Below are 26,378 nucleotides of genomic sequence, written 5' to 3'. Positions count from 1 at the left end.
CAACGATTGTGATCTGTGGACGTTGTGTGGTATCAAAGCTGAATATGATACAACCTGTCAGCTCTGAGAAATATCATAGTCATTGGAAAAACCCTTGGACTGGAGTGTGAAGACCAGAGTTGCAGAAGAAAATTAAGTCCTGAACATTGCTCATGTTTTCAGAGGCTAAGCTGTCAGAGGGCCAGCTTACCCAAATAAATGGACAAATACTTGATTGGGCAAACTTTCTCACAATCGTGTCATCACCACCAGCTAACTTAGGCTTGTTGGATCTCCTTAACCTGGAAAAGGGACCTCTATATAAGGACACAGGTGTTTAATGAATAGCCACATGCCACATCATCTAATCAGTGTTGTTCATGAACGGATGAACAAGATTCTCCCTGTCCCTATCTACCATCCAGCAAAACCGCAGCCGAGGGAGTGGGCTTGATGTAATCAGTGGGGAAAGAAGACCCTATTCAGACTGACTCTAGTCTGGCACTGAGAAGACACGTGAAAGATCTGAATGGACCTCTCTGAAAGGACATTAGAGGAGAATAAGCTTACTCTGTAGAATAAGTGGGACACTGCTCTGGTGTTCTTTTCACTCGTTTGGCTAGGTAGGGTTGATCAGGTGCTGGGCACAACTAGACAAACATAGTGACCTGTTCATACATGGCCAGTTAAACTCTTTCTCCCTCATGCTTCTTTCTCTCCAGTCCACTCTGATCCCTTTCCCCACCTTTGGTCCTTCTCCTGAAGATCTCTTAAAGTCTCACACATTCCCAAAGCCCCCTTAAGGTTCTGCACAGTTCCCAAATGCTCTTGTCCTGCTTCCCACGATAAATCCTCTCTCCCTTTATGCAATAACCTCTTCAGTCCACAAGGCTTTCAAGGAGAGTCCTCAGGTGGACTCACCTTGGAAGAAACACTCCCTCCAAGGCCCCAGGGACAATGGGAAATTCGCTCTCCTTGGATGGCCTTAAGAATATCCAAGTCAGGGTGCTCCTTTGCACTGAGCAGGTAACTGGCATTTCTCTGCCATCACTGTTCTTCTGTTCTTTGTATTTACGGTGACTAACCTTCAAACACATGAACTAACAGTTTATTCCAGTGTTTGGCCCATTCCTTCTGTAACTGTTAACAAGCCACATATAAACTAGATGCAGAGGATGCACTGTGCCGCTCCAGGCACAGTGTAATCTGCTTTTCCATAAAATGTATTCTTATGAAAAAGAGACACTGGTGAAGGTTGAACAATAAGAAAACAGAAGTAAATAGGAGAAGACAGGAGGCTGCTTCTTGGCAAGCCTGTCCCACCCCTTGCAGCTGACTTCCTAAGAAAAAAATGGATCTCATTTTGCTCCTGTTGCAGATGACAACATTAATCAATACAGATACCTCACAGTAAAAATCAAATGAATAAACAAAGAGCTACTCTGAGGCTAGTGGCTAGTAGAACTACATGTGGAGCTAGCTGCAGATTTTAGGTAGATACATATAGTAGTGTAAACGAGGAAAGAGAAAGCAGGAAGGTAGAAGTAAAGAAGTCACACCACCCTCCTGCAGAGGGTACTCTTAGAACCACAGTGAAGATAATTTTGGGATTAAGGGAGAGATTCAATTTGAGATTAAGGCACCTACATTTGAGGTTCCAAACGTACGTTCCTTGCTGTGAGACAAATGCCTAAACATCAGTTTCAACCACTGTGGATCTAGGCGATGGAGGTGGAATTCAGTTGCCTAAACATAAGTGTCTAGCACCATCTCAGATGCCCTAGGCTATCTGACAGCCATACAGGGCTGGTGGATCTGGCACAGGATCTAAATCTTTCTGGAGCAGCAGAGAGATACCAGCTGAGATACCCAGAGTATTTCAAGTGACGTAACATACATCTCTGTACATGGCCAAATGAATCCCACAGAAACAACTAAATCCCTCCTTATCTGTTGGCTTTAGGATAAGATGAACCATACCCTGGCTTCTCTTGACAGCTCTGACTGGAAGTGGGATTCGGCTGCCTTAAAAAAGAAAGAAAGAAAAATAAAGAATCAAGTGACATTTGAGAGTAAATCACTGTAATAAAGGTGTTTTTTTGGAAGTATCACTCTCTGGAGCCGCTTCTCTTTTCCAGCTGGATGAATAGGAATGGCAGTTCCACCAACATAGATTCATCTTTATGCACTGATATTGCCCAAGATAGGAGACATAAGACCATATCCAGTATGTAGGGTTTTTCTGAAGGGACCCAGGCTGTTGGCAGTGAAAAGCAGATTTCTGCACAACACATTCTTGAGCCAAAAGTGCCTCTGATTGCATTTCCCATTGCCTCCTACCCCACACATGCTGCAAGGCAGAACATTTTTTGCACTAGTAGCTGTCTGGAGAAAAGTCTTCTCTTTAGGGCACATTTCACCTCCACATTCCTCAGGGTGTAGATCAAAGGATTGAGGACCGATGTGACAACATTATACATGAGGGTGGCTATCATGTCCTGCCTGGGTGAACTTCCCGAGGAAGGTGGCACATAATTAAAAATAACAGGGACGTAGAGTAAGACCACTACTGTGAGATGGGAGACACAAGTGGAGAAGGATTTCCTCCTTCCCTCCTTGGACTGGACTTTCATCCAGAGGAAGGAAAATATGTACAGGTAAGAGGAGAGTGTGAAGACAAAGGGGCCAATCACAATACTCCCAGTGATGATGTTGAGAAGGCTCAGGTTAATCTGGTTGCTATCGCAGGCCAGCCTCACCACAGGCTTGATGTCACAGAAGAAGTGGTGGATGTGGTTGGGGCCACAGAAATGCAGCTGGGAGGTCATGACTGTGTGCATCAGAGCATGAAGGAAGGCAGCAGTCCAAGTAGCTGCAGCCAGCAGCAGGCAGGCCCGTGGACTCATGATCAGGGTGTAGCGCAGGGGGTTGCAGATGGCCACACAGCGGTCATAGGCCATGACAGCCAGAAGCAAAGCTTCACTACTTCCCAGGAAGTGGAAGAAGTGGAGCTGGCTTAGGCAGCCAGTGTAAGAAATGCTCTGGCGCCCTGAGAGGAAGCCAGCCAGCATCTTGGGTATGGTTACTGTGGAGTAGAAAATATCCTGGCAGGAGAGGTTACAGAGGAAAAAGTACATGGGGGTATGGAGCCGGGGTTCACATACCACTACAGTCATGATTGCTGTATTCCCCAGCAGGCTGGACAGGTACAGCAGTAAAAATAGCATGAACAGGAATTGTTGTAGCCCTTGAAGATTGCTCAGGCCAAGGAGGATGAACTTCCTCACCTCTGTCTGGTTATCCATCCCTGCAGGGAAAGAGAAAATAACTTGGCAGTAACTTGCTGTCTTCTGTCCTGAGCTGTTATTTCCTTTTCCCAGAGTCCTCTTCCATAAGGTGTATCATCAGCTGATGCTGCCTCAGGAATGGAAGAGATCAGCTACTGAGTCTGGAAAAGTGACTCGAAAGAATTCCTTGATTTTCCACCCCAGCTGTTTCAACAAATAATAGAAAATGTGGTAGCCTAGATGGCCAATACCAGTGTCGAAACTGCCACCTGTGTGCCAGCTCACTGAAAGGAACGGCGTATTTGAGAATAATGAGGAAAGAAAATTATGAGGGAGGGAGGGAAGGAGGGAGGGAGGGAGGGAGGAAGCTAGGAAAAAAAGGAAGTGAGGAACGGAGGGAGGAAGGAAGGATGAAGGAAGGAAGGACGGCTGGCTGGTTACCTAATTTTTAAGCAACGATCATTCTGAAATCCTATGTTTTCTTCTTTTTTTTCTAATTCAGAAAAGGTTTTCTAATCATTTTCTTCATTCCAAATCCTAGCTGAATATACTGAATCTTTCCCAAAGCTGAAGTATTATTGTAGTTTAGTAGATCATATAACATACCACTCTCAAAGAAAATTAATGCAGACTGTTCAGTGGTGTCAGGAAACCTTTATATAGTACTCCCTTTCACTGAAACAATCACATTTCTTTCCAGTAAAGGAAATTTTCTCTCTCTCTGGTAACTTCTCTTGGGATCAAGCCTCTGAGCCTTATGGGACTTCATTTCAGAAAACATGAAGGCATAGCATTTCAGGGACGCAGAAAGCTCATGACGCTCATGGGGTCAGCTCATGGGGAGTTGAACTGATTGCTGATTATTTGTACGGCAAGCTCTCACAAGCAGGAGAACGTTGTAGAATCAAAAGCCATTTATTGAAATACGCAAGGTTATAGCATATAATTCTCAGGGAGACCAATGGGGAATTTGCCAAGAAGGGTTTTATATGTTTTTGTAGTTTCCAAGCATAATACATTGAATATGTATCATAGCTTCATTTGATCTGCTGCAACTAAACAGCTGAACTTTGCCTCTGACTTAACATCTTTTGCTCCCTTTATACTCCACAAAAATCTTAAAACTCTCACTTTTCTTTTAACTTCTGAAGATGGAGATTGAACAAACTATGATAATTTTCAAGGGCTCCAAATATCTGTCTCATTGTCCTCTGTGCAAGCTCTATTTGCTGTGAGCAATGGCACCTGAAATCCACACCAAAGTGCCCATCTGCCTGATTGAGAACATGCAGAGGTGGGGGTTGGTTGTGCAGCAGAAGATACTGCATGCAGATGCCGTCATAGTTCATGCAGCCTGTGGTGGTGGCCATCACAGGGCTGTACTGAACTGGCAGGTCCCACCTCATGACCAGGCAGGGTTGTGAGAGGATGGGAGAGGTGGTGAGCTGCCCAGGTACCAGCCCCTGGCAGCCAAGATGCCTTGGTTTTCCTGCTCTCTATCTAACACTACTGAGCCCCTTGTGTCCTCTCCACAGGTTTCTCTCTGGTCTTCGCCATGCAGTCCTACACCAAAGCTATCTGGATGTGCTGTGCTCCTCACCCGTGCTGGCCTGGACACACTGTGGTGCTGCCAGACACTGAAGGGCTGAGTGACATGGGGAAAGTGTGGAAGAAGCAGAGACTTCCTTTTGTGTGAACAGAACACTGTGGAAGCTCTCAAGGACCCAGCCATGTGGCAGGACTCAAGGTGTTCTCATTGCCTGTGCCGGTATGCCAGGAAGGATGTGGCAGGACATCCTGCACCTGTGGGGCAGGAGGCCAGTGTAGAACTACATGGATAAAGTCTTCTGGTGCATGAAGTCCTACCTGGCATTTTTCACCTTTGCCTTTGACTGTCAGAGCCCTCATTCTGCCTGGGATCCTGGCTGTCTGCAGGGTACTGGAGGAAGTCTGTGGCTGGGGCCATGCTGCCTGGTGAGACATCATGTCTTCACAGCCACGCTCCCTCTCATTCTGGATCTGTGATTACTCAGCAGCCGTTAGGCTGGTGGGCCTTTTGAAATCTAGTGCCTTGCAGGCTTGCAGTGCCTTTTGAACTGGAGCTGTCTCTGTGGTGCTGACAGCCAGAGGAGCTAGGAGAAGGCTCCTGAGGTTGACAAGTTGCCAGATTCCTCAGCACTTTCTAGTAATCAGAAGCCTGTGGGACTCTGAGAGTTAAGGGTTGAGGACAAGGTGGCTATAGGAAGACGTGGTGATATTACGTGTGTGAATCTCTCCAAAAAGCTGTCCCTGCCATGGCCCATGGTTGGACATTTAAGGCCTGGGAATTTAGAGCTTTGCTCACTCTTAGGGGTCTTGCACAGAGTTTCTTGGTATGAGCCAGGCTTGTTCCAGAGCAATGCATGGATCTTTGAGCTAGCCATATTGCTGTCCAGTGCTCTGGTCTATAACAGCAAGGGCACCATCAACCAGCAGGCCATGGGCCAGCTGCAGTATCCTCAGCAGGGCAGCAGCACCAGAGAGACCGCCTCTCTCTAAGTGTTAGCTTAGGGGTTTGCACATTCCAGGTCCTCAGATGGCTGCTTTCTTTGGGGAGATCAGAGCCTCCTGGTGGGGCACAGTGACACAGGACCTCAGGGATCCTGTGCCCTACACCTCAGGGCTGAGGGTTTCAGCCCTACTTCTGCTGGTGACTCCAGGCTGTTCTCTGTCCCTGCAGAATCTCCACTTCTCCTTATTAAGTGCTGATGGGTGGAAAGGGTAGAGTGCGCTGGCTTGAGGATCCAGGGTCTCTATTTCCTTAGCCAGCTCCCCAGCTATGTGACAAAGCTGATGGAGAATGTAAAGGTGAAAGCAACTCCTAGGGGGAGTGGAGATGAGCTGGAGGAGTCAGACAAAGTTTTCTAGTTCTTCCTATCCTTTCTCTGGGCTGTGCAGGACTTCACATTGTAACTGAAGGTGGATGGGAAGGAAATCTCAGAAGACAAGTACCTAGAGAATGTGCTGAAATTAAAGCCCGGTAGAGGAATGGCGCTGTGCTCAGTGCTGTGCTTCAGGAAGGGCAGGATGTGTCCAGCTCTGGACAGCTGCGTTTCAGCATAAGACAACAAAAGCCTAAGCCCTGTGAGCTTGCTCCCTAGCCTGCCTCCACAGGTAGCAGTCAGGAAACCCAGTTCTATAACCATTCCCAGGAATGCATTCACCAGTTCTCCCCACACCAGAAGTGCCACGCTTGGAGGAGCATCATGACAGTGAGATTGAGCCTGAATTCCAGGAGCAGATGGTGAAATTATGCAGCCACATCTGGGAGAAGTTTACACCCAAGACCATCCATGGTGACAACACAGTAGTAATGGGGAGCTGTGAGTGCCAAGGTCCAGAAGGTCAGAGCTGGCTAGTTGCTCTTGGGACTGTGCCTGAGGAAGGCTCAAATACATGGTCAGATGACGCAGGTGGGAAATGGAAGAGCTTTTCCAGCGGCTGCTGTACTTGCTTCTTCATTTAGAGCCACTTCTCTTCCATTTCCCCTCACTGTACCCATTCTTGCTGCTCTGTCCCTTGCTGCTCTTGCAGTCTGAGCCACTGTGCTTCACCACTCCCAGCTGATCGGAGCTGAGGACGGTCTTCAGGGCACCTTCATTCCTCAGGAAAGGCACCCCTTGAAGGATAGCATGGGGACCAGCATGTGACTGAGTCTTGCTTCACGGGAACTAGAGAGTGACAGAGACCTCCTCATCTACTAGTGACAAACTGCTAGAAAGATCTCAGCCCCATGGGAGTATACTATCATGCCTGGAGACCTCTTACCTATCCTAGAGGATCTGGGTCAGGAGGGACATCTGGAGATCTATACTCAAACCTCTGCTCTGAGCATGGCTAACTTCCCAGGTAGATTACATTGGCCAGTACTTTGTCCAGGCAAGGTCTGAAAATCTCTGGGCCCTTGCACCCCTACTGCTCCACTCTCATGGTGACAGTCTTTTCCCTAATACCCAGCTGAAATTTCTCTTGATGCTACTTGTGCCATTGTGCCTGTTGCACCTTCTCCTGTTCCTCTGGCCTGCTCTGAGCACCTACATTAGACCGAGCAGAGATAGGCACTGCTTATTCCTACCTGGGATCAGAGGATGGCACATGGAGACTCATCTTTACCCAGCACAGAGGGACTGTGGAGGTGCCCATGGGCTGACAAAAGAGCAGAACAGGACTGAGGGAAGAAAGAAGGTCTCCAACAGCTCCTTGCCAAACCCCAGGCAGGGAAAAACTCATTGGAAAGCAGTCCTTAAAGAAGACTATGAAGTAGAAGGGAATGCACTGGTGAGCTGCCTGCTCTTGCACACCTAGACACTGCATATGGTCTGTGCGCACTCTAAATAACGATGCCTGTGGTTTCTATCAGCACATCCCAGACACCCCATGACCCACAGGGAGTCCCTATGCCAACTGTCAGGGACTATTCTGGCTTCAGAGGGGCTGCTGGAGAGCACTGGAGCTGGGGTTGCTCACCCTGCACCTCCCATCCCAGGGTGCCTCTGGGCTCCTGAGAGGTGTTGCAATGACCAGGAGGGAGAGCCTGTTCTATACCAATGCAAGGCACTGGGACAGTGCTGCTTATGATCCCAGTAAGAAAAGCACTCAGATTCTGTAAGGTGTTGCTTAAAATACCATTTATTGGAGCTAACACAAGAAGGAAAAAGAGGATAGGTAATATTAGATCCCCTCAGATGCTGGGAACCCCAAGCTGTGTAGCACTGTGCCTCTTCTGTATCATCAGCAAACTTGCTGAGGAGGCACTCAGTCCCTTCCTCGAGGTCATTGATGAACAAGACTGGACCCAGTACTGACCCCTAGGGGACACTGCTATCTACAGGCCTCCAACTGATCACAACCCTCTGAGCTCTGTCATACAACCAGTGGCAGACCACCTCATCATCTATGTATCGAATCTGTAGTTCATCAGGTTGTCTATGAGGGTATTATGGAAGAGAGTGTTGAAAGTCTTGCTGAAGTCAAGGTAGGCAGCATCCACTGCTCTCCCCTCCTCTACACAGCCAGTCACTCCATAATAGAAGGCTATCATCAGGCTGATGAAGCATGATTTCCCCTTGGTGAATGCAGGCTGACTACTCCTGATCACCTTCTTATGCTTCATGTGTTCGCAAATAGTTTCCAGGAAGATTTGCTCCGTCACCTTCCCAGGGATCGAGGAGAAGCTGACTAGCCTATAGCTCCCCTGATCCTCATCCTTGAATGTCAGAGAGACATTTGCTTTTTCCAGGACCTGCCCTGACTGCCAGGACCTTTCAGAGATGATGGAGAGTGGCCTAGCAAGGATGTCTGTCAGCTTCCTCAGCATTCATGGATGCATCTCATCAGGTCCCATAACTTCAATTTGTTCAGATCTTCTCTAGTCTGATCCCCCTCCACCAACAGTAAATCTTCACTGCTCATATTCCCATGGGTCTCAGGGACCTGAGACTCCTGAAGCCATGTCTTATCAGGAAAGACTGAGGCAAAGAAGGCACTGTAAACCTTTGCCTTTTCCATGCCCTTTGTTACCATGTCCCCGGCCCCATTCCTCACTGGGCCCACATAGTCCATAATCTCCTTTTTGCTACTGATACACCTGCAAAAGCACTTCTTGTTGCCTTTCACATCCCCCACTAGATTCAGCTCCAGGTAGATTTTGACGTCCTAACCCCATCCCTGCATGATTGGATGGCAAATCTATATTCCTGCCTGGTCAACTGTCCCTGTTTCTGTCTCTTGTATGCTTCCTTTTAATGTCTGAGCTTAGTCAGGAGTTCCATGTTCATCTACGCAGCCCTTCTGACACGTTTCTTGATTATCAGGATGGACCGTTCTTGAGCTTGGAGGAGAAGATCCTTGAAAATCAGCCAGCTCTCTTGGAACCCTCCTTCTCTCCAGGACCGTATCTCACAGGATTCTTCCAAGCAGGTCCCTGAAGAGGCCAAAGTATGCTCTTCTGAAGCCCAGGGTTGTGATCCTGCTTCCTTCCTCCTCTCAGGATCTTGACCTCCACCATCTCATGGTCACTGCAGCCAAGGCTGCACCCAGTCTTCACAACCCCAACCAATTCTTCCTTGCCAGTGAGTATCAGGCCCAGCAAAGTGCCTGCCCTCATCGACTTTGTAATCACCTGTGTCATAGTGTTATCATCACTGCACTCCAGGAACCTCCTCGATTGCGCGTGCCCTGCCTTGTCCTTGTGTGCACACGCTAGGGGTGGGCCCCCTTCTGCTCTCTTTTGTTGATTACAAAGTCTCTTTTATCATCTACTAAACTACTCAACCACCCTTTGAAACCTCAAGCCTACCCCTCCTCCTACCGTAAACGTCTTGCCTCCTCTGCACTCCTCGGAACAATGTGCAGAGTTGGACAAAATGGATTTTCTTGGGTGACCAGGACACCCACTTCCACTTCCCAAACTACTTCCAGCAAATCCCTCCCATGTCCTTGGGCACTGTCAGCCACTCCAGCAAAGCACAGCCCCCATCACAGTGTGGCCAAGCGATGCTGACCATGGCCCTTTTCTGAATCATTTTCTCAGGACAGCAAGTACAGAGTCATGGAGTCCAATCTAGACTTCCTGTGCACCAAGGAAATGATGCCCTGATGTGGCGTGCATCTGCATGGAGGATGGAAGAAGTGCACTGCACTGGGTGCATCCAGGCAGCATCAAGTTGTGATGTGGCTCCTAAGACACCTTTCCTTAAGACTGAGCTCTGACACAGGGACTTAGATACCCTATAGAAGCCCACCTTTGAGGGGAAGATGGCGGTGGGAGATTGGCATCAGAGCGTGGACCACTAGCCATTCTTCAGCCACATCTGAAAGTCCCTTCTGGTTGTGCCCCACAAGGTCTGCAGAAGAAACAGGCAGAGGGCACAGACCACACTTCTGTGCATTTTTTTTATGTCTCAGGCCCTTTGTCATGAAGTCTGGCTCTGCATCCTAAGCACACTGGTGTGTTCTCCCACCCTACCTGTTCATACAAGTTATCTGAAGACCAGTATTTTCCACCCCCAGGCACTTTCCAGCCCACTTCAGCAGCCTCCCCCAACTCCCTCCACCTCCCACTGCCTCTCCCCAGCCCATCCCAGCAGGGCAGGACAGTCTGGGAATCACCCCCATGACAGTATCTGCCACAGGGTGCTTGCAGGGATCTGGCACCTGACACCAAGCCTGAGCCCCTCTAATGGCCATAGCAGCTCCTGAGGTGGGAGAGAGTGGGTGTTAGCCTCCCTACCAGCCCTAAGGCCAGCAATGACACTAGGAAGTGGAAGCCAGTCCCTCTCTTGCCCCCCTGCTCTTTTCTCTAGGATAACAACACCCACCTCAGCTGCCTCCTACCCAGCCCCACTCCCCAGGCCAGCACAAGTGCCCTGGTGCTTCTCTGGCAACTCCTACCATTCTCCAACCTCCTTTCCCAGTGTAAGAAGAACCTGACCTTCAGTCACTGCACTGACAAGATCTCTTTTATATATTATAGAAATGCTATTACAGCAGCCAGCTCTGACACAAGGACAGACACATTTACAGAAGGCCTCTGGCCAGACAGACCAAGTTCATGCCTCTGGAGAAGTATGATAAACACAAATATCTGTGTACAGAAATGCTTTTCGCAGATACAATAAACAAAGAAAAGCATAAGCCAGCCTACGAGAAACTGGGAATCGCTCACGAAGACAGAAGGCAGCCTATGACTGGTAAAATACTATACGTTGAACCAATTTCATCAGTGCCTCTTTGATCTCTTTGTTCCTCATGCTGTAGATGACAGGGTTCAGTGTTGGAGGCACCACTGAGTACAGAACGGCCACCACTAGCTCCAGAGCTGGGGAGGAGATGCATGGGGGCTTTAGGTAGGCAAACACTGCAGTGATGACAAACAGGGAGACCACAGTGAGGTGCGGGAGGCACATGGAAAAGGCTTTGTGCCGGCCCTTCTCAGAGGGGATCCTCAGCACGACCCTGAAGATCTGCACGTAGGACAGCACGATGAACACGAAACACCCACAAGCTACACAAAAGCTAACCATGGTAACCCCGGCTTTCCTGAAGTAGGAGTCAGAGCAGGAGAGCCTGAGGAGCTGGGGAATTTCACAGAAAAACTGCTCCACAACATTGCCTTGGCAGAGTGGAATTGAAAATGTGTTTCCAGTATGCAGCACTGCATTGAGAAAACCACTGCCCCAGGCAGCTGCTGCCATTTTGACACAAGTTCTGCTGGCCATGAGTGTCCTGTAGTGCAGGGGTCTGCAGATAGCAATGTAGTGGTCATAGGCCATGACAGTGAGAAGATAATATTCTGAAGAAATGAAGAAAAGAAATAGAAAGACCTGAGTAGCACATCCTGAGAAGGAAATGGCCCTTGTGTTCCACAGGGAACTGGCCATGGATCTGGGGACTGTGGTGGAGATGGAACCAAAGTCCAGGATGGACAAATTGAGAAGGAAGAAGTACATGGGGGTGTGGAGGCGGTGGTCGCAGGCTACGGCTGTGATGATGAGGACGTTGCCCAGGAGGGCAGCCAGGTAGACACCCAGGAACAGCGAGAAGTGCAATAGCTGCAGCTCCCGTTTGTCTGCGAATGTTAGGTGAAGGAACTCAGTGAGGAAGCTGCTGTTGGACATTATTTCCTCCCTCTGGTCAGTGGGGACTGTCAAAGGAAAAAAAGACACCGAGAAATTACATGGACTTCCATGAGCAAAACACATTCCATTTCATACAGAAGCCCTCCACATGGCCTCTTTATGCCTCTTGAGCACCTTTTGGCAGTTTCCTACCTTGAACTCCAGTTTGCGCTGGCTGAGTGCACTATAAGGATCAGTGCCTTCTGCCCACGAGCAGCAGAGGAGTTACTCCTGCTCTACAGCAGTGGGCACGTGGAGGTGACAGCTCCAGGAGATGGATGCCCTGAGTTGAGTGAAGGTGAGTTAATCCAGTGACCCAGTGGATATATTATCTCATTTACTACCATGAAAGATGAAATAGGCACCATGCCCAGCTGCTTCTCAGAGGAAAGAGGACTGGTTCATAGCCTACTTTCCCCTCTTGGGCAGATTTGTCTGTGTTGGAATCAGTCACCACCAGCCTCCTCTCAAAGCAACGGAAGACGGGAGTGACCCAACCCATCGTAGAGGGCTTTGTCCCTGACCTCACATCAATTTACCATGCGTGCTATTTTTCCAGACTATATGGATAACAGAGTGTGACAAGCTCTGATGTACACACTCTTCCATAGGTGAAGGTTCAGCACTTTCACATGCTGTTCTCCAGGAAATGAGGCAGAGCAGATGAGTCTAGCTGTACATTTATTTAATTTTCAGGTGCCCACATCATGTGATGTTCTCAATGGGAGAAATCCTTGACTTTTCCCTTGCTCTCCGTGTGAACACTAGTGAATCACTAGAGGCAGAAAAGCTCCTGCCGACCCAGGAGAGCTGGTCTGCTCATTCCCAGCTGCCTATGCTTGCCACCTCTCTCAGCTAGGGGAAGACTGCACTCAGACGTGACTCTGAAAAAGAGCTTGGACTGGTCAGAGAACAGAGTCCAGTTCAAAAACAAAAGAGATGCTGAGTGTGCCTGGGAACACAAAGGTCCCGCTTAGATCTGACCACAGCTGGGAATGTTGCAGGGCCTGTAGTGTGAAAGGCAGGGCGTTTGGTGGCAGCAGCTGGATGGGATTTTTCTGCTCCAAAGAGGAGGGTGAAAAGGTGCGGCTAGGGAAATGCCTGTGTCCCTCCAAAACTGCTCTAAACACAAGGACTGCCTGCCCTGCCATGCAGGTGACTGTGTCTCTTCAGACTGTGAGACAAATTCATGTTCTCTGGCCGCTTGCTAGGACAGGAGCTCCCAGCGTTTTCACCTGATGTTAGCCAGATGATGCTATTCACGGCACCTTAATCAGCACAATGCCATTAGACTTCTGTAATCTTGCCTTGCCTTCCCTTCCCTTCCATTCCCTTCCTTTTTTTCACTTTCTCTTTCCCTTTCCCTTTCCCTTTCCCTTTCCCTTTCCCTTTCCCTTTCCCTTTCCCTTTTACTTTCTCTTTCTCATTCTCTTTCTCTTTCTCTTTCTCTTTCTCTTTCTCTTTCTCTTTCTCTTTCTCTTTCTCTTTCTTTCTTTCCCTTTTTCTTCCTCTTCCTTTTTATTCCCCTTTTCTTTCCCTTTTTCTTTCCCTTTTTCTTTCATTTTTTCTTTCTCTTTTTCTTTGTCTTTCCCTTTCCCTTTCCCTTTCCCTTTTTCCTTTTCTTTTTCTTTGTCTTTGTCTTTCCCTTTTTCTTTGTCGTTGTCATTGTCTTTGGCTTTGTCTTTGCCTTTTTCTTTTCTCTTTCCTTTACCTAGATTCAACAAGAGATTACTCCCAACACAGAGTCATGCCACCAAATGCATTTAAGCTGGAGGTGGCCATTTCTGCCTTACAGAGAAAAAGGTGTATGTAAGCTGTAGGCAAGATACCTGATGGAGTCAAGCATTATTCATGGGCAATATTGGAGTATTCCAGTTCTGACCTCAGGTAATCAAGGCTCCTAAGACTTATCTTATGTCCAGAAATCAGCTTCTGAGCTGTTCTAGTTCCTCAGTAGAGTTAGAATAGAATAGTAATGTTTTTTGAATAAACACCACTGAAGGATATATTTATACCGTCTACATCAAATGAGCATATTTTTTTTTTAAGAAGAGAGAGGGTCATAAGTATGTCTGCTGCATTTGTGCATGTTACAGCCATGGCTAATTTTACTCTACATGATCGTCCATCCATCAGCTAAGCTTTTTTCCTCTAGGTAAAAGAAACCTCGTGACAATTTTCTCTTTCCTGTTTTTCTGAAACATTGTAGAAACAAAACTGATACGAGAAAAAGAAGACATATTATCTATAAAAAAGGCAAGCTCTTGTTCCCAAAGTGCAGAATGTAAAGCCAGAGGCACTTGTAATACAGATGTTATGTAGAACTAGCTCTTGTTCCTGTCCTCTCTCCAGCTCATCAGATACGACTCTTTTCCCAAGTCTCAGCCCTCCCAGGGATCTCAAGGAAGAGTTTGCTGGAGGGATGGCTGGAGGGATGGCTGCTGATCTTCTAATTGATTCCTGAAACCTTGTGTTGCAGACCAAAAAACAGACCACAATGCTTTCCTGGGGCTTCCTACCCCATGTCTGGGGAATTTGCTCGTGCCCTGGGCAATATGACATCCAGGCACCAGAAGAGCTCAGTGCAGTGCTGAAGCCGTTACACAGAGGCAGCAGGCTGTGGTCATTCAACTGCCTTTGCAACTAGCTGAGCAAAGAGCTACAGCAAAGCAAAAGTAAGGAGCTTCTGGCTACATGGAGGACTGTGAAGACAGAGACAGTGCTAACACTGGATAACTGCCCGCTTTTCCTCTGGCAAGTGGCACTGCCTGTTTGTTCAGTCACTTAGAGAGGGGGTCCTTGGCCTCTGTTCTCCTCTCATCCCCGTATCCCTGGATCGCTTGAAAAATCAGTGCTGTGAACCCAGTCTTTGGCAAGAAGGATGCGCTTTCCCTACTTGGCATATCCCTTCCCTATGATTTCAAAGCTGAGATGCAAAGACAGTTCAAGATGCAGAAGATACATGTTGTCATTTTAGAGTGTAACCTGAAAGGAGGAGGGTTTTGTTGTCATTCACTTTGTGTACTTTTATACCTGTCATTTGCTCTGCCAGCTGCTGCCGTGGGGCAGTACTGGTGCTTCTAGGAGAGCCCACAACATAAACCACCTGAAAGTGGCAAGCTTTCCTCAAGTAGAGGATTCAGCAATCATCCTTACACGAGCTGATGCAGGTAATGCAGTGGTCTGGAACTAGAGCACAAGTTTCTCCCTTTGCCCTGCGGTCAATCTCTTCTGCTATACAGAATATATTAAAAAAAATGAAGTATTCGTTCTTTTTCCCTGTAGCAGGCAATCAAAATAGTAAACCTTCACTTCACGGGAAGACTTACACCAAGTCTTCACTTGCTCCTATGGCCTGAGAGAAAGGCTCTGAGACTACAGATAGTGTCCCAACAAAAAAGCTGATGGCCTCTCTGCACCAACTGGACTGAAAGAGTGTGGAGAGGGGAGGAGAAGCTACAGGCAGCCGAGAGGGAGCTGCCGGTGAAGGTGTGAGGGCTGCTTTAGGCTGTGAAGTCACTTGTGCTGCAGGAATGTGCTTGGTGAGGAGCATAAGGCAGGCATTGTGAGGTCTTCAGCAGAACCTTTGTGGGTAGTTAACAGAGGACCAAGAGGTTATGGGAGGGCAGAGGCAGAGACAGGTAGGAGGATGATCACCTGAGTGCTTGTGTGGAGGTGCTCTGTGTTCCCTCAGCCAAGCATGCAGGAGCTGGAGGCAGGCGTGCAAGGACAGGAAGGGCTCCCAGATGCTGGCCAAGAGAGAGGACATGTTTTGGGGAGGTAATGGGCCTTGAGTGAATGGTACTGCAGTTGTGACTGGGAGCTGTGAGACCCCCTGTGGGCGGTCTCTCCCCCAAACCGAAGCACTAACCTGAAGCCATATCCTTCCAGCTTGCTTCTCTCCTCCCTCCACTTGCCAAATCCAAAGAGCTGTGTTGAAGCTTCCCTCTCTGTCCCTTCCCCTAACCCTGAGCCTGTGCCTGAAGGTAATTGCTGGCCCTCATCCCTTGCCTAGAAGGGAGAAAGCGGGCTCGAGGCCTCCCTCCCACACAAAGCCAGAGCACTCTGCCCAAAGTCTAGCCCCCACCGCAAACATTGACCGCAAATGCCAAGCCCAGCATTGAGCCAGCACCCAAAAGCTTTGCCTGCTTCTACTAAGCACAAAGCCCAAACCCTGTGTACCTGCCTGAAGCATAAGCCTGAAGATGCTCCCATTCAGCCCCTAATGCGCCAGCCATCTTTTAAACCTCACTGCAAGGGCTGTGGGAGCTGGGAGGCAGAGGAAGGGCAGGGCTTGTGGGGTGTTGGACTGAAAGGGCATGGTGCTAAGAGGAAAAGGGAGAGGCAGAGCAGAGGGAACTGCTGGTGAAGGTGTGAGGGCTGGGCTGCAGGTTGTGAGGTCTCTTGTGCTGCAGGAATAGGCTTGGTGAGGACCATGAGGCAGGCATTGTGAGGTCTTCAGCAGAACCTTTGTGGGTAGTTAACAGAGGACCAAGAGGTTATGGGAGGGCAGAGGCAGAGACAGGTAGGAGGATGATCACTCGAGTGCTTGTGTGGAGGTGCTCTGTGTTCCCTCAGCCAAGCATGCAGGAGCTGGAGGCTCCTGGACAGGAAGGGCTCCCAGATGCTTGCCAAGAGAGAGGACATGTTTTGGGGACCCCCTTAAGGGGCCTTGAGTGAATGGTGCTGCAGTTGTGACTGGGAGCTGTGAGAGCCCCTGTGGGAGGTCTCTCCCCTATACCTAAGTACTAACCCGAAGCCTCCTTCCATCCTGTATTAGCTCATGTAAAACGCAAAGTGCCAGCCCGTTCCGCCTTGCCCCCTTCCTCCCTCGATTTGCTAAGGCCAAATCCAAAGAGCTGCACTGAAGCTTCCCTCTCTGCCTCTTCCCCTAACCCCGAGCCTGTGCCTGAAGCTATTTCCTAGCCTACATCCTTTGCCTAGAAGGGGTAAAGTGGGCTCAAGGCCACCCTCCCACAAAACCCAGAGGCCTCTGCCCAAACTCTAGTCACTACCACAAACCCTGAGCACAAACTCCAAGCCCAGAACTGAGCCAGCACTCAAAAGCTTTCCCTGACTGCAACATTGTCAGTGTGCAAGGATAGGGCAAGGTACAAGCTTGAGGAATTTTAGAGAAAGCATTGGCGAGAAACTTATGCAATTCTACTTCATTGCCATTAGGAAACTCTTAAAAATGGATGAAGCCTAGTGAAGACTAGAAGAACACTGGCCTAGAAAGGCAGAAGGATAATGAAGAGAAGCAGGTCCTCCACTAAATACATTGGATATTTCCCCTCTTGCAATGCCCTGCCTACTTCTATGGCAGCACCTAGAGGACAGAGAGTCTTTTACTGATTCCTTTCAGAGTCCAAGACACGGGGGAGCCTGCTACCATGTCAGAAACCGGCCCTTCTGGGTCCCACGTTTCATGAGGAAACTTCCACCTCCCCTGTTTTCCCTGGCTAGATAATTCATTCTTTGAATTTCAGAATGCAGTCACATATTTTAGGACCTGTTTGTCACCATTCAAGGACAAGGCAGCTTGTTTAGCCAGATGTCCCCCTGGATTCCCACGATAACTATGCTGAATTTCAAATTTCAAAATTAGGATGAAACGTTCCTTGATGGGGCTGGAAATCAACAATGAGCTGCCTGGGAGCTTTGGAGAGGCACGGAAAGGACAGCCGCAGAAACAGGGAGTGCATCTCATTCCCTGCTCCCAAGGCAGCTCTCTCTCACAGCTGTGCCATAGATGTCCGGCTGCAGCAATGGGAATTGCGTCCCAAGGATGGAGAGGATGTGTGTCTGCATGGGAGCTCCCACTGGTCCCCTTTTGCAGCAGTGGAGGCATTAGAAAGGGAGGAGGCACATTTCCTTGTGATAAATTTCATGGACAAATGCAAAGTAAAGATGGTTGGTGCCAGCTCCGAGCTGGAGTGACCAGCCTCTGCCTTGCAATGGGTTTCTCTGCAGGCAGGATGAAGGGAGATGTGTTTAAACCCCCATGTGCTATCCCACAGTTATTTGCATGGATGTAACGGATAAATCTTTCTGTACAAAACACCATTCATCTCTGCTAGGAAGCTCCAGTGTGAGCAATGTCGGGGTGCTCATGTGGAGCTGCTCCATGATGAGCCTCGTGTGTTGGGGACTTCTGCAAGAGGAGTCTCTGCTTGAGGCTTTCAAGCCAGTTCTTAGTGGAAAGTGGCCAAGCACTGGAGTGCAACCACCTGGGCACACGGACAGAGGAGCCAATGCAGTCAGCCAGAGCTCCTTCCTCTCACACTGCCCTATGTGCCAACCCCTATGAGATGCTCCCATGAGATTGCCCCACTGGAAAAGCCAAGGGCAGCCCTGTCCTGCAAGCCTGAGCTCAGTAGCGGCCTTGTACCCTCTTGCGGGAGCATCTGGGACTTTTTCGACTGAATCCAGCAGGATTTGGCAAAATACACTGAGCTTTCCAGCTGGTGCTAAGGCTGCCACTCCAGTACTGGAGTCCTTGCCCAAAGCTCCTTGTAAGCTGGCTACACTCACAACCTGCATCTAATGGGCTAGTCGGGTAGATCCTCTCTCACTCTCATTCTCCTTTCCTCTTTTCTAAACACCTTTTATTACTGGCACACCAGTCACTCTTCTTCCAGTGCCTCCAGTCAATGCAATACATTTCCTCTACTGGCATTCTTTGCTGCCCCCAATGCCTATAGTCTTTCCTTTCCTTTTTTTTTTTTTTTTTTTTTTTTTTTTTTTTTGACTTTTTAGTATAAGGCATGGCTGGCATGGTAGGTATTTCCTTATCCAACTTAAAGCTCTGTGTAAGTAGTTACAGTTAGCAAGCAAAACCACTTGGTAGCTCTCTGTCACAAGGGGAAACCTACTCTGCTGGCAGTAGGTGGTGGAGGAGACAATGAGAAGTGTGCTGCTGGACCTTGTACTAACGAAAAAAAAAAAAAAAGAATGACTGGTTGGAGACATGAAGGCTGAGGGCAGAGCTGGCTACAGTGACCATGAGATGGAGGAGCTGAGGATCCTGCATGGAGCAAGCAGGGCAATAAGCAGGATTGCAGCCCTGGGCTTCGGGAGAGCAAACTTGGGCCTCTTCAGGGGCCTGCTCAGAGGAATTCCATGGGTTAGGACCCTCAAAGACAGGAGACTCCAGGAGAGCTGGTTAATATTCAAGCATCACTTTCTCCAAGTGCAAATTCAGTGCATCCCTCTGAGGAAGAAGTCAAGCAAAGTGGGCAGGAGACCTACATGGATGAGCAAGGAGCTCCTGGCAAAACTCAGAGAGAAGAAGAAAGGACACAGAATGTGGGAGAAGGGACAGACCGCTTAGCAGGAATACAGGAAAGTTGTCACAGTATGCAGGACTGCAATGAAGGAGACTAAGGCCCACCTGGAATTAAATCTGGCAAGGGATGTGAAGGACAACAGGAAGGGCTTCTTCAAATACATCAGTAGCAGGAAGAAGCCTAGGGAAAATGTGGGCCCCCTGTGGAATTGGTGGAGGCCCTGGTGACAAAGGATACAGAGAAGGCAGAGTTACTGAATGTCACCTTTACTTCAGTCTTCCCTGCTAAGGCCAGACCCCCAAGGAAGCTTAGAGCCTGGAGACAAGAGTGAAAGTCTGCAGAAAGGAAGATTTTCCCTTGCTTGAGGAGGATCAAATTAGAGATCATGTAGGCAAACCTGAGACCCACAGCTCCATGGGCCCGCAAGTGCTGAGGGAGCTGGCAGATGTTATTGCTAGGCCACTCTCCATCATTTTTGAAAGGTTGTGGAGAACAGGATCGGTGCCTGAGGGCGGGAAGAATGCCAGGATCACTCCAGTCTTCCAAAAGAGCTACAAAGAGCACCCAGGCAACTACAGGCAAGTCAGCTTCACCTCCATCCCGGGAAAGGGGATGGAACAGCTCCTCCTGGACTCCATCTCCAAGCACATGGAGGCAAAGAAGGTGATCAGGAGTAGTCAGCATGGATTCAGCAAGGGGAAATCCTGCTTCACCAATCTGAAAGCCTTCTCTGATGGAATGCCTGGCTGGGTAGATGAGGGAAGAGCAGTGAATGTTGTCTACCTTGACTTCAGCAAGGCTTTTGACACTGGCTCCCATAACATCCTCCTAGAGAAGCTCAGGAACAGTGGGTTAGATGAGTGGACTGTCAGGTGGATTGAGAAGAGGTTGAAAGGCAGAGCTCAGAGGGCTGTGCTCAGCAGCACAGAGTCTAATTGGAGGCCTGGAGTTAGCAGTGTCCCCCAGGACTCAGTGCTAGGTCCCATCCTGTCCAACCTATTCCTCAAGCACCTGGAGGAAAGGACAGAGTGCCTCCTCAGCAAGTCTGCTGAAGCTACCAAGCTGGGAGGAGTGGCTGATACGTCCTGAGGACTGTGCTGCCATTCAGAGAGACCTGGCCAGGCTGGAGAGTTGGGTGGAGAGGAACCTCCTGAGGTTCAACAAGGGCAAGTGCACGGTCCTGCTCCTAAGAAGAAATAACCCTGTGCACCAGTACAGGCTGGGGGCTGAGCTGCTGGAAAGCAGCTCTGCAGAGAAGGACCTGGAAGTGCTGGTGGACACCAAGCTAACCATGAGGCAGCAATGGGCCCTTGTAGCCTGGAAGGCCAAAGGTATCGTGGGGTGCATGAGGAAGAGTGTTGCCAGCAGGTTGAGGGAGGTGATCTTCCCCCTCTGCGCAGCCCTCGAGAGGCCACATCTCGAGGACGGCATCCAGTTCTGGGCTCCCCAGTATGATTAGAGGACTGGAGCATCACTCTGATGAGGAATGGCTGCGAGAGCTGGGCCTGTGTAGCCTGGAGAAGAGAAGCCTGAGAGGGGGATCTGATCAATGTCTACAAATACCTTCAGGGAGGGTGTCAAGAGGATGGAGCTAGACTCTTTTCAGTGGTGCCCAGTGACAGGACAAGAGGCAACGGGCACAGACTGAAACACAGGAAGTTCTGCCTGAATGTGAGGAAAAACGTCTTTGCTGTGAGAGTGACAGAGCATTGGAACAAGTTGCCCGGAGAGGCTGCGGAGTCCTCTTCTCTGGAGATATTCAAAACCTGCCTGGACTCGATCCTGTCTAAGGTGCTCCAGGTGACTGTGCTTGAGCAGGGGGGGCTGGACTGCATGATCTCCAGAGGTCCCTTCCAACCTCAACCATTCTGTGATTCTGTGTGATTCCTTGTGGGTCATTGTTTGTGGCTTTTTAGCAGGGTGATACTCCTGGGAGTAGGGTGCAAGTAGGCCTGGTATAAAGTTTGAGATGATAGGAAGACGAGCCAGGGACATGTTGTTGGACTGCTCTAGGCATGCAGAGGCAAGCTTGCTGTGCCCATAGCTCTTACCTGTGAGTCCTGGCTGTTAAGGAAGGATTTGAGGAGGGTGCAGTTCCTAGGAGTAAGCTGTGAGTAGGCCGGGTGTAAGTGTTGGGAGGGTAGGAAGGTGTGCCAGGCAGGTGTTGTGGGGCTGCTCACAGCTTGCAGAGGCAAAATTTGTGTGCTCAGAACTCTTCCCAGTTAGTCCCGGTTTGTGGAGGAGGTGTGTGAGCAGGGTGACACTCTCAGGAATAAGCTGAGATTTCCCCGGCCTTAAATATTGGGAGGGTAAGAAGGCAACCGAGGCGCATGTCGTGGGGCTACTTTTGGCCTGCAGAGGGAACACTGGCATACCCAGGGTTCTTCTGCCTGTGGTCTGGTTGGTGGGGGAGGTGTCTGTGCAGGGTGGCACTCCTAGGTGCGGGCTGTGAGTAGGCCTAGTTTAAGCGTCAGGACTGTAAGAAGGGAATCAGGGCATATGATGTGAGCAAGCATGCAGAGGCAAGCTTTGGCATGCTCAGAGGTCTTCTTTCTGTGTCCTGGTTTGTGGGGTAAGCATTTCAGCAGGGTGCTAGGACGAAGCTGTGAGTAGGTCTGGTATAAGTGTCAGAAGGGTAGGAAGACGAGCCAGGCACGTGTTGTGGGGCTGCCCTAGGCATGCGGAGACCAGCTCAGCATGCCAGCACCTCTTGGCTGGGTGTCCTGGTGGGTGTGGTAGGTGTCTGAGCAGGGTGGAACTCCTAGGATTAAACTGTCAGTAGGACTGGCCTAAGTGTTGGGAGGGTAGGCACATGGTGTGAGGGTATTCTAGATCTGTGGAAGCAAGCTTGATATGCCCAGGACTATTCCCTGTGACTCCTGGTTGGTGAGGGAGGCATCTGAGTGGGCTGGCACTCCAAGCAGAAAGTTGTGAGTCAGCATGGCATATGCGTGCAGAGGGCAAGAAGGCAAGCCAGGCACATGTCTTGAGGCTATCCTCGGTATGCACGAGGCAAGCTCGGAATGCCCAGAGCTCCTGCCTGTGTGTCCTAGTTCATGTGGGAGGCTTTACAGAAGGGTGACTATCCTGGGAGTAAGTTGTGAGTAGGCCTGTAGTAAGTTCCAGGAGGGTAGGAAGACAAGCCAGGCTCATATTGCAGGGCTGCTCTAGCCATGCAAGAGGGAAGCTTGATGTGCCAGAGCTCTTACCTGTGAGTCCTGGCTGTTGAGGGAGGCATTTGAGAGCATGGAACTCCTGTGAGTAAGCTGTGAGTAGCCTCGTGTCAGTGTTGGGAGGGTCAGAGGGCCAGCTGGCATGTTTTGTGGGGCTGCTCTGGGTATGCATGAGGCAAGCTTTGCATGCCCACAGCTCTTCCTTGTGAGTCCTTGTTTGTGGGGGAGGCGTTGAGCAGGGTGGTACTCCTAGCAGAAAGCTGTGAGTTGACCTGGCGGAAGTTTTCAGAGGGCAAGAACACAAGCCAGCCATGTGTCATGACACTACTCTTGGCATGAAGAGGCAAGCTTTGCGTGCCGACTGTGGGCAATCTACAGATGTTCAGTGAGAGCCACCATCTTCCCCATCTTGATTCTGCAGCACATGCTGGATGTTGATTGCAGACCTTCACAACTGCCATACTCCCGTCTGTTGCCCCCTTGCTGGAACCAAGCATGGGACTTGTCACAGTAGGTAAACGGATTGCGGCCCCTGAGGGAGATGTCACCTCACTGCCTACCTCATCCTCCTGTGGGGTTTCCTCAGCGTCCAGTCATCAGAGGTGGTCTGACAGGTGCCAACACCTCATAAACCTCAGGCAGATCTTTAATGCAGTCGGGGATGGGCATGAGATTACTGCCTTCCCGTCCATCACAGTCCAAATTGAAAAATGTCAAGTTTTGAGAAAGGTGGACCCATTCCGCTGATGTTACTCTTGCAGGCTTTGGCACTGCAGTCTCTTGGGAGATCTCTCCCGTTTGGGTGGCCACCAAATCAAAATTCACAACCCAAGGTTTTTAAGGGTTGGTAAACATATCTGTGGGGGTTCAGATATGACCGAGAAGCACCAGCCCACCAAGCTCAACTGGTGCGCCTTCGATCAGCCCTCAGGCTGATTTTGGGTCCCCTCGTATACTATTGACTGGTCAGTGAGGTCAGTCACTAGCGTAACTAAGGTCCCATCTTTTTATGAACCACAGAGTACTGTGGCACCTTTTCCGAGCTGATTATAAAGGCGACCTGCCCGCCTGAGTCAAATCCGGTGACAGTCATTTGAGAATAAGATCACACACCCCAACCATACAGCTCGACCACACGGGAGCCGGGCAAGGGCAAAATTCAGCGTTTCCAGAAGACTGAGCAAGCCCAGGTCGTCTGCGTGAAGAATTTTGCTGTTGCCTTCGGAAGAAGGACTTTGTATTACAAAGAAAACCTCTGTATTACAAACAAATTTTAAACATCCTTACCTTTGCTGGCCAAGATGTGTATAACATCGACAGAGGAAAGGAGAGCTCTTCTTGTGAAGGCCCTCGCTGTCCTCTTCATGTGGCTAGAAGAGAGTCCAAGGTCATCGAGCAATCCATCATTGCCCTCATACTGCTTCCCTTGAGGGCCAGTTGGGAAGCCCAGGAACTCAACCACTCCAGCTCTTGTCCTTTCTTTCACTTGCTCTTCTAGATGTTGATATTTCTGAATCTTCTCAGTCGCTGCATCTCTCAGAGATGGTAGTCCACTCTCACAGTGTACCATAAGGTCCACCACTTTGCCCACGTTCTCTTCACCATTACCAAATCCGGTTTGAGGAGCTCATTGTTCTTGTCCCTGAAGTGCAGTTCTGTGATTACCTCCCACTCCAGTCGCTTCGCCTCCTCGGCCAGCGCTCCACATAAGATGTTATGATGTCGAATCTGGGCCTCCTGGACCACAGGACAGTAGCCAATGATATGAGAGCAAGTTTCAAGGCTGCAGAACAATGTCTATAATTCTTCGGTACCTCTCCTCCCAGTCCAGGTGCCAAATACTCCCGGGTGGGATAGACATTGGCCCGTAGCTGGATTGCTGTCATCAACTTCCCGTGAGGAACAGCTCTATAATATACCAGCCGATCATTACAGATGGTATCATTTTCAAAGTTCGTAATTCCACAGCCTTGCAATTTAAGATTGCTCCAACTCTCTAACTCTCGTTTCCTCCACTTGCTAGGTATTGGGTAGGCAACTTTTGGAGCAGGACACTCCCACTCTGAAGAGCACTCATTGCCTTCCAGGGCGGATGGGACTATTGTAAAGAATTCATCTCGTACTGATGGCACTTTATGGGCTCTCCCTCCAGCAGCGATCCAGACCTTCTGTAACTCTTGCTGAATCCCTTCTTCAAGAACTACAGTCCTTGTGATGTTATCGCTGCAGTGAGCGATCCTCAACAGTTGGTGAGCCTGTATTGTTGGAATTTGGCTTGCAAGTCACATTAGCCCCAAACCGCCATTTTGATTGCTGGCATATAGAATGGCATCACAAGAACTGGAAGGTGGGTGAAGCCAGCTCTTCACCACTGTTCTAATTGCGAGGTGCAAGGAATGCAGGTATGTGGCATTCACCCCGGCATGATCTGCTGCATATGGCAGTTGCGGGACTGCATACACCTCTGCTCCCAGAGTCATCTCGCTGGTTCCTAGTAAATGGAGAAAAGGAGAGTTAGAAAACTGGGCCAATCTAAAATCACAAGGCCATGGTTTTAAGAACTTTGAAAATGATAACATCAGTAATGACTGGCTCTTGCACTATTGAGGCATTCCCCACAGGAAGTTGATAACAGCGATCCAGTTGCAGGCCAAAGTCTATCCCACTCAGGAGAATTTAGCCCGTGGACCAGGACAAGAGGTGCCTAAGAATTGCAGACATTGTGCTGCGGCCTGGGAAACTTGCTGCCATATTATCGGCTACTGTCCCGCAGTCCAGGAGGCCCAGATTTGGTGACATCATATCTTGTGTGGATTGCTGGCAGAGGAGGCAAAGAGACTGGAGTGGGAGGCAATTATGGAACCCCACTTCAGAGATAACAACAACAAACTCCTCAAGCCAGATTTGATAGTGGTTAAAGGATCCCAGGTGAAAGTGGTGGGCATTACAGTGCACTATGAGAGTGAGTTAACACCCCGGAGTGACGCGGCTGTAGAGAAAGTCCAGCAATACCAACACCTGGAAGAGCAAGTGAAAGAAAGGACAAAAGCTGGTGTGGCTGAGTTCCTGGGCTTCCCGATCAGTGTGCGAGGGAAATGCTATGAAGGCAATGGGGGATTGCTCGCCGATCTTGGGCTCTCCTCCAGCCACATGAAAGGGATAGCGAGACTCTTCTCTAGAAGAGCTTTCCTGTCCTCCGTTGGTATTGCCCACATCTTTGCCAGTAAAGGTAAGGGCATTTAAACTTTCTTCTATTTCATCACAGTGACTTTGTAGCACAAAGTCCTTCTGTGGAAGGCAACAGCAAAATTCTTCACACAGACAACATGAGCTTGCTCAGTCTCCTGGAAGTGCTCTATTTTCCTCTTGCCCAGCTCCCTTGTGGTTGAGCTTGTAGTGTTGGGATGTAAGAGCTTGTTCCCAAAGGACCTTCATCTGACCTGACTCAGGCAGACAGACCGCCTTTATAATCAACTCAGAAAAGGTGCCACAGTATTCTGTGATTCATAAAAAGATGGGACCATAGTTACTAGCTGGGCTTAGCTGCAGAGCTCACACTTCCACGTGGTCCCCCTGGATGCCCATTTTTGGGTAACCAAGTCGACCTCTGCCCCAGTGTGCGAGCATTATAGCTGCTTCCACCCTAGTGACTGACCTCACCGACCATAGTATACGAGGTGAACCAAAAATTTCAACTGCAACTCTACCCTTCCCCCATGTCCAAAGACCTTTGCCTGAGGGCTGATCAAAGGCACACCGGTTGACCCTGGGGCTGGATCTTCTGGGTCGTATCCAAACCCCCGCAGACATGCTAGCCAGCCCTATAAGACCCTGGATTGTGAATTTTGTGTTGGTGGCACCCCAAAACAGGCAAGGTCTCCCAGGAGATTGCAGTGCCTAAGCCTGCAAGGGTAACATCTAAGGAGTGGGTCCACCTATGCCCAAATGTGACATTTGTTTGTTTCAGTTTAGGACGGATGGGAAGAGAGTACT

General features: G+C 49.4%; 2 protein-coding genes and 1 pseudogene across 2 annotated transcripts; 1 reads left to right on the top strand and 2 right to left on the bottom strand.

Moving 5' to 3' along the window:
* Positions 1 to 2,315: 2,315 nt before the first annotated feature.
* LOC134154830 (olfactory receptor 12D1-like) lies at positions 2,316 to 3,284 on the bottom strand. Its single transcript, XM_062601478.1, has one exon. The coding sequence runs from the start codon at positions 3,282 to 3,284 to the stop codon at positions 2,316 to 2,318; it is 969 nt and encodes a 322-aa protein (XP_062457462.1).
* Positions 3,285 to 4,613: 1,329 nt separating this feature from the next.
* On the top strand, positions 4,614 to 8,494 carry LOC134154829 (guanylate-binding protein 1-like; annotated as a pseudogene).
* Positions 8,495 to 10,987: 2,493 nt separating this feature from the next.
* LOC134154828 (olfactory receptor 14C36-like) lies at positions 10,988 to 11,923 on the bottom strand. The gene has a single exon (XM_062601477.1). It carries the CDS (start codon positions 11,921 to 11,923, stop codon positions 10,988 to 10,990), a length of 936 nt encoding a protein of 311 aa, XP_062457461.1.
* Positions 11,924 to 26,378: the final 14,455 nt, after the last annotated feature.

The sequence above is a fragment of the Rhea pennata genome, unplaced genomic scaffold (genome assembly GCF_028389875.1).
Source record: "Rhea pennata isolate bPtePen1 unplaced genomic scaffold, bPtePen1.pri scaffold_46, whole genome shotgun sequence".
Taxonomy (NCBI): domain Eukaryota; kingdom Metazoa; phylum Chordata; class Aves; order Rheiformes; family Rheidae; genus Rhea; species Rhea pennata.
This window is presented reverse-complemented; position numbering and strand designations above follow the sequence as displayed.

Excerpts from the sequence above, each read along its gene's own strand:
- LOC134154830 (XM_062601478.1), bottom strand. The coding sequence starts at position 3,284 with ATGGATAACCAGACAGAGGTGAGGAAGTTCATCCTCCTTGGCCTGAGC.
- LOC134154828 (XM_062601477.1), bottom strand. The coding sequence starts at position 11,923 with ATGTCCAACAGCAGCTTCCTCACTGAGTTCCTTCACCTAACATTCGCA.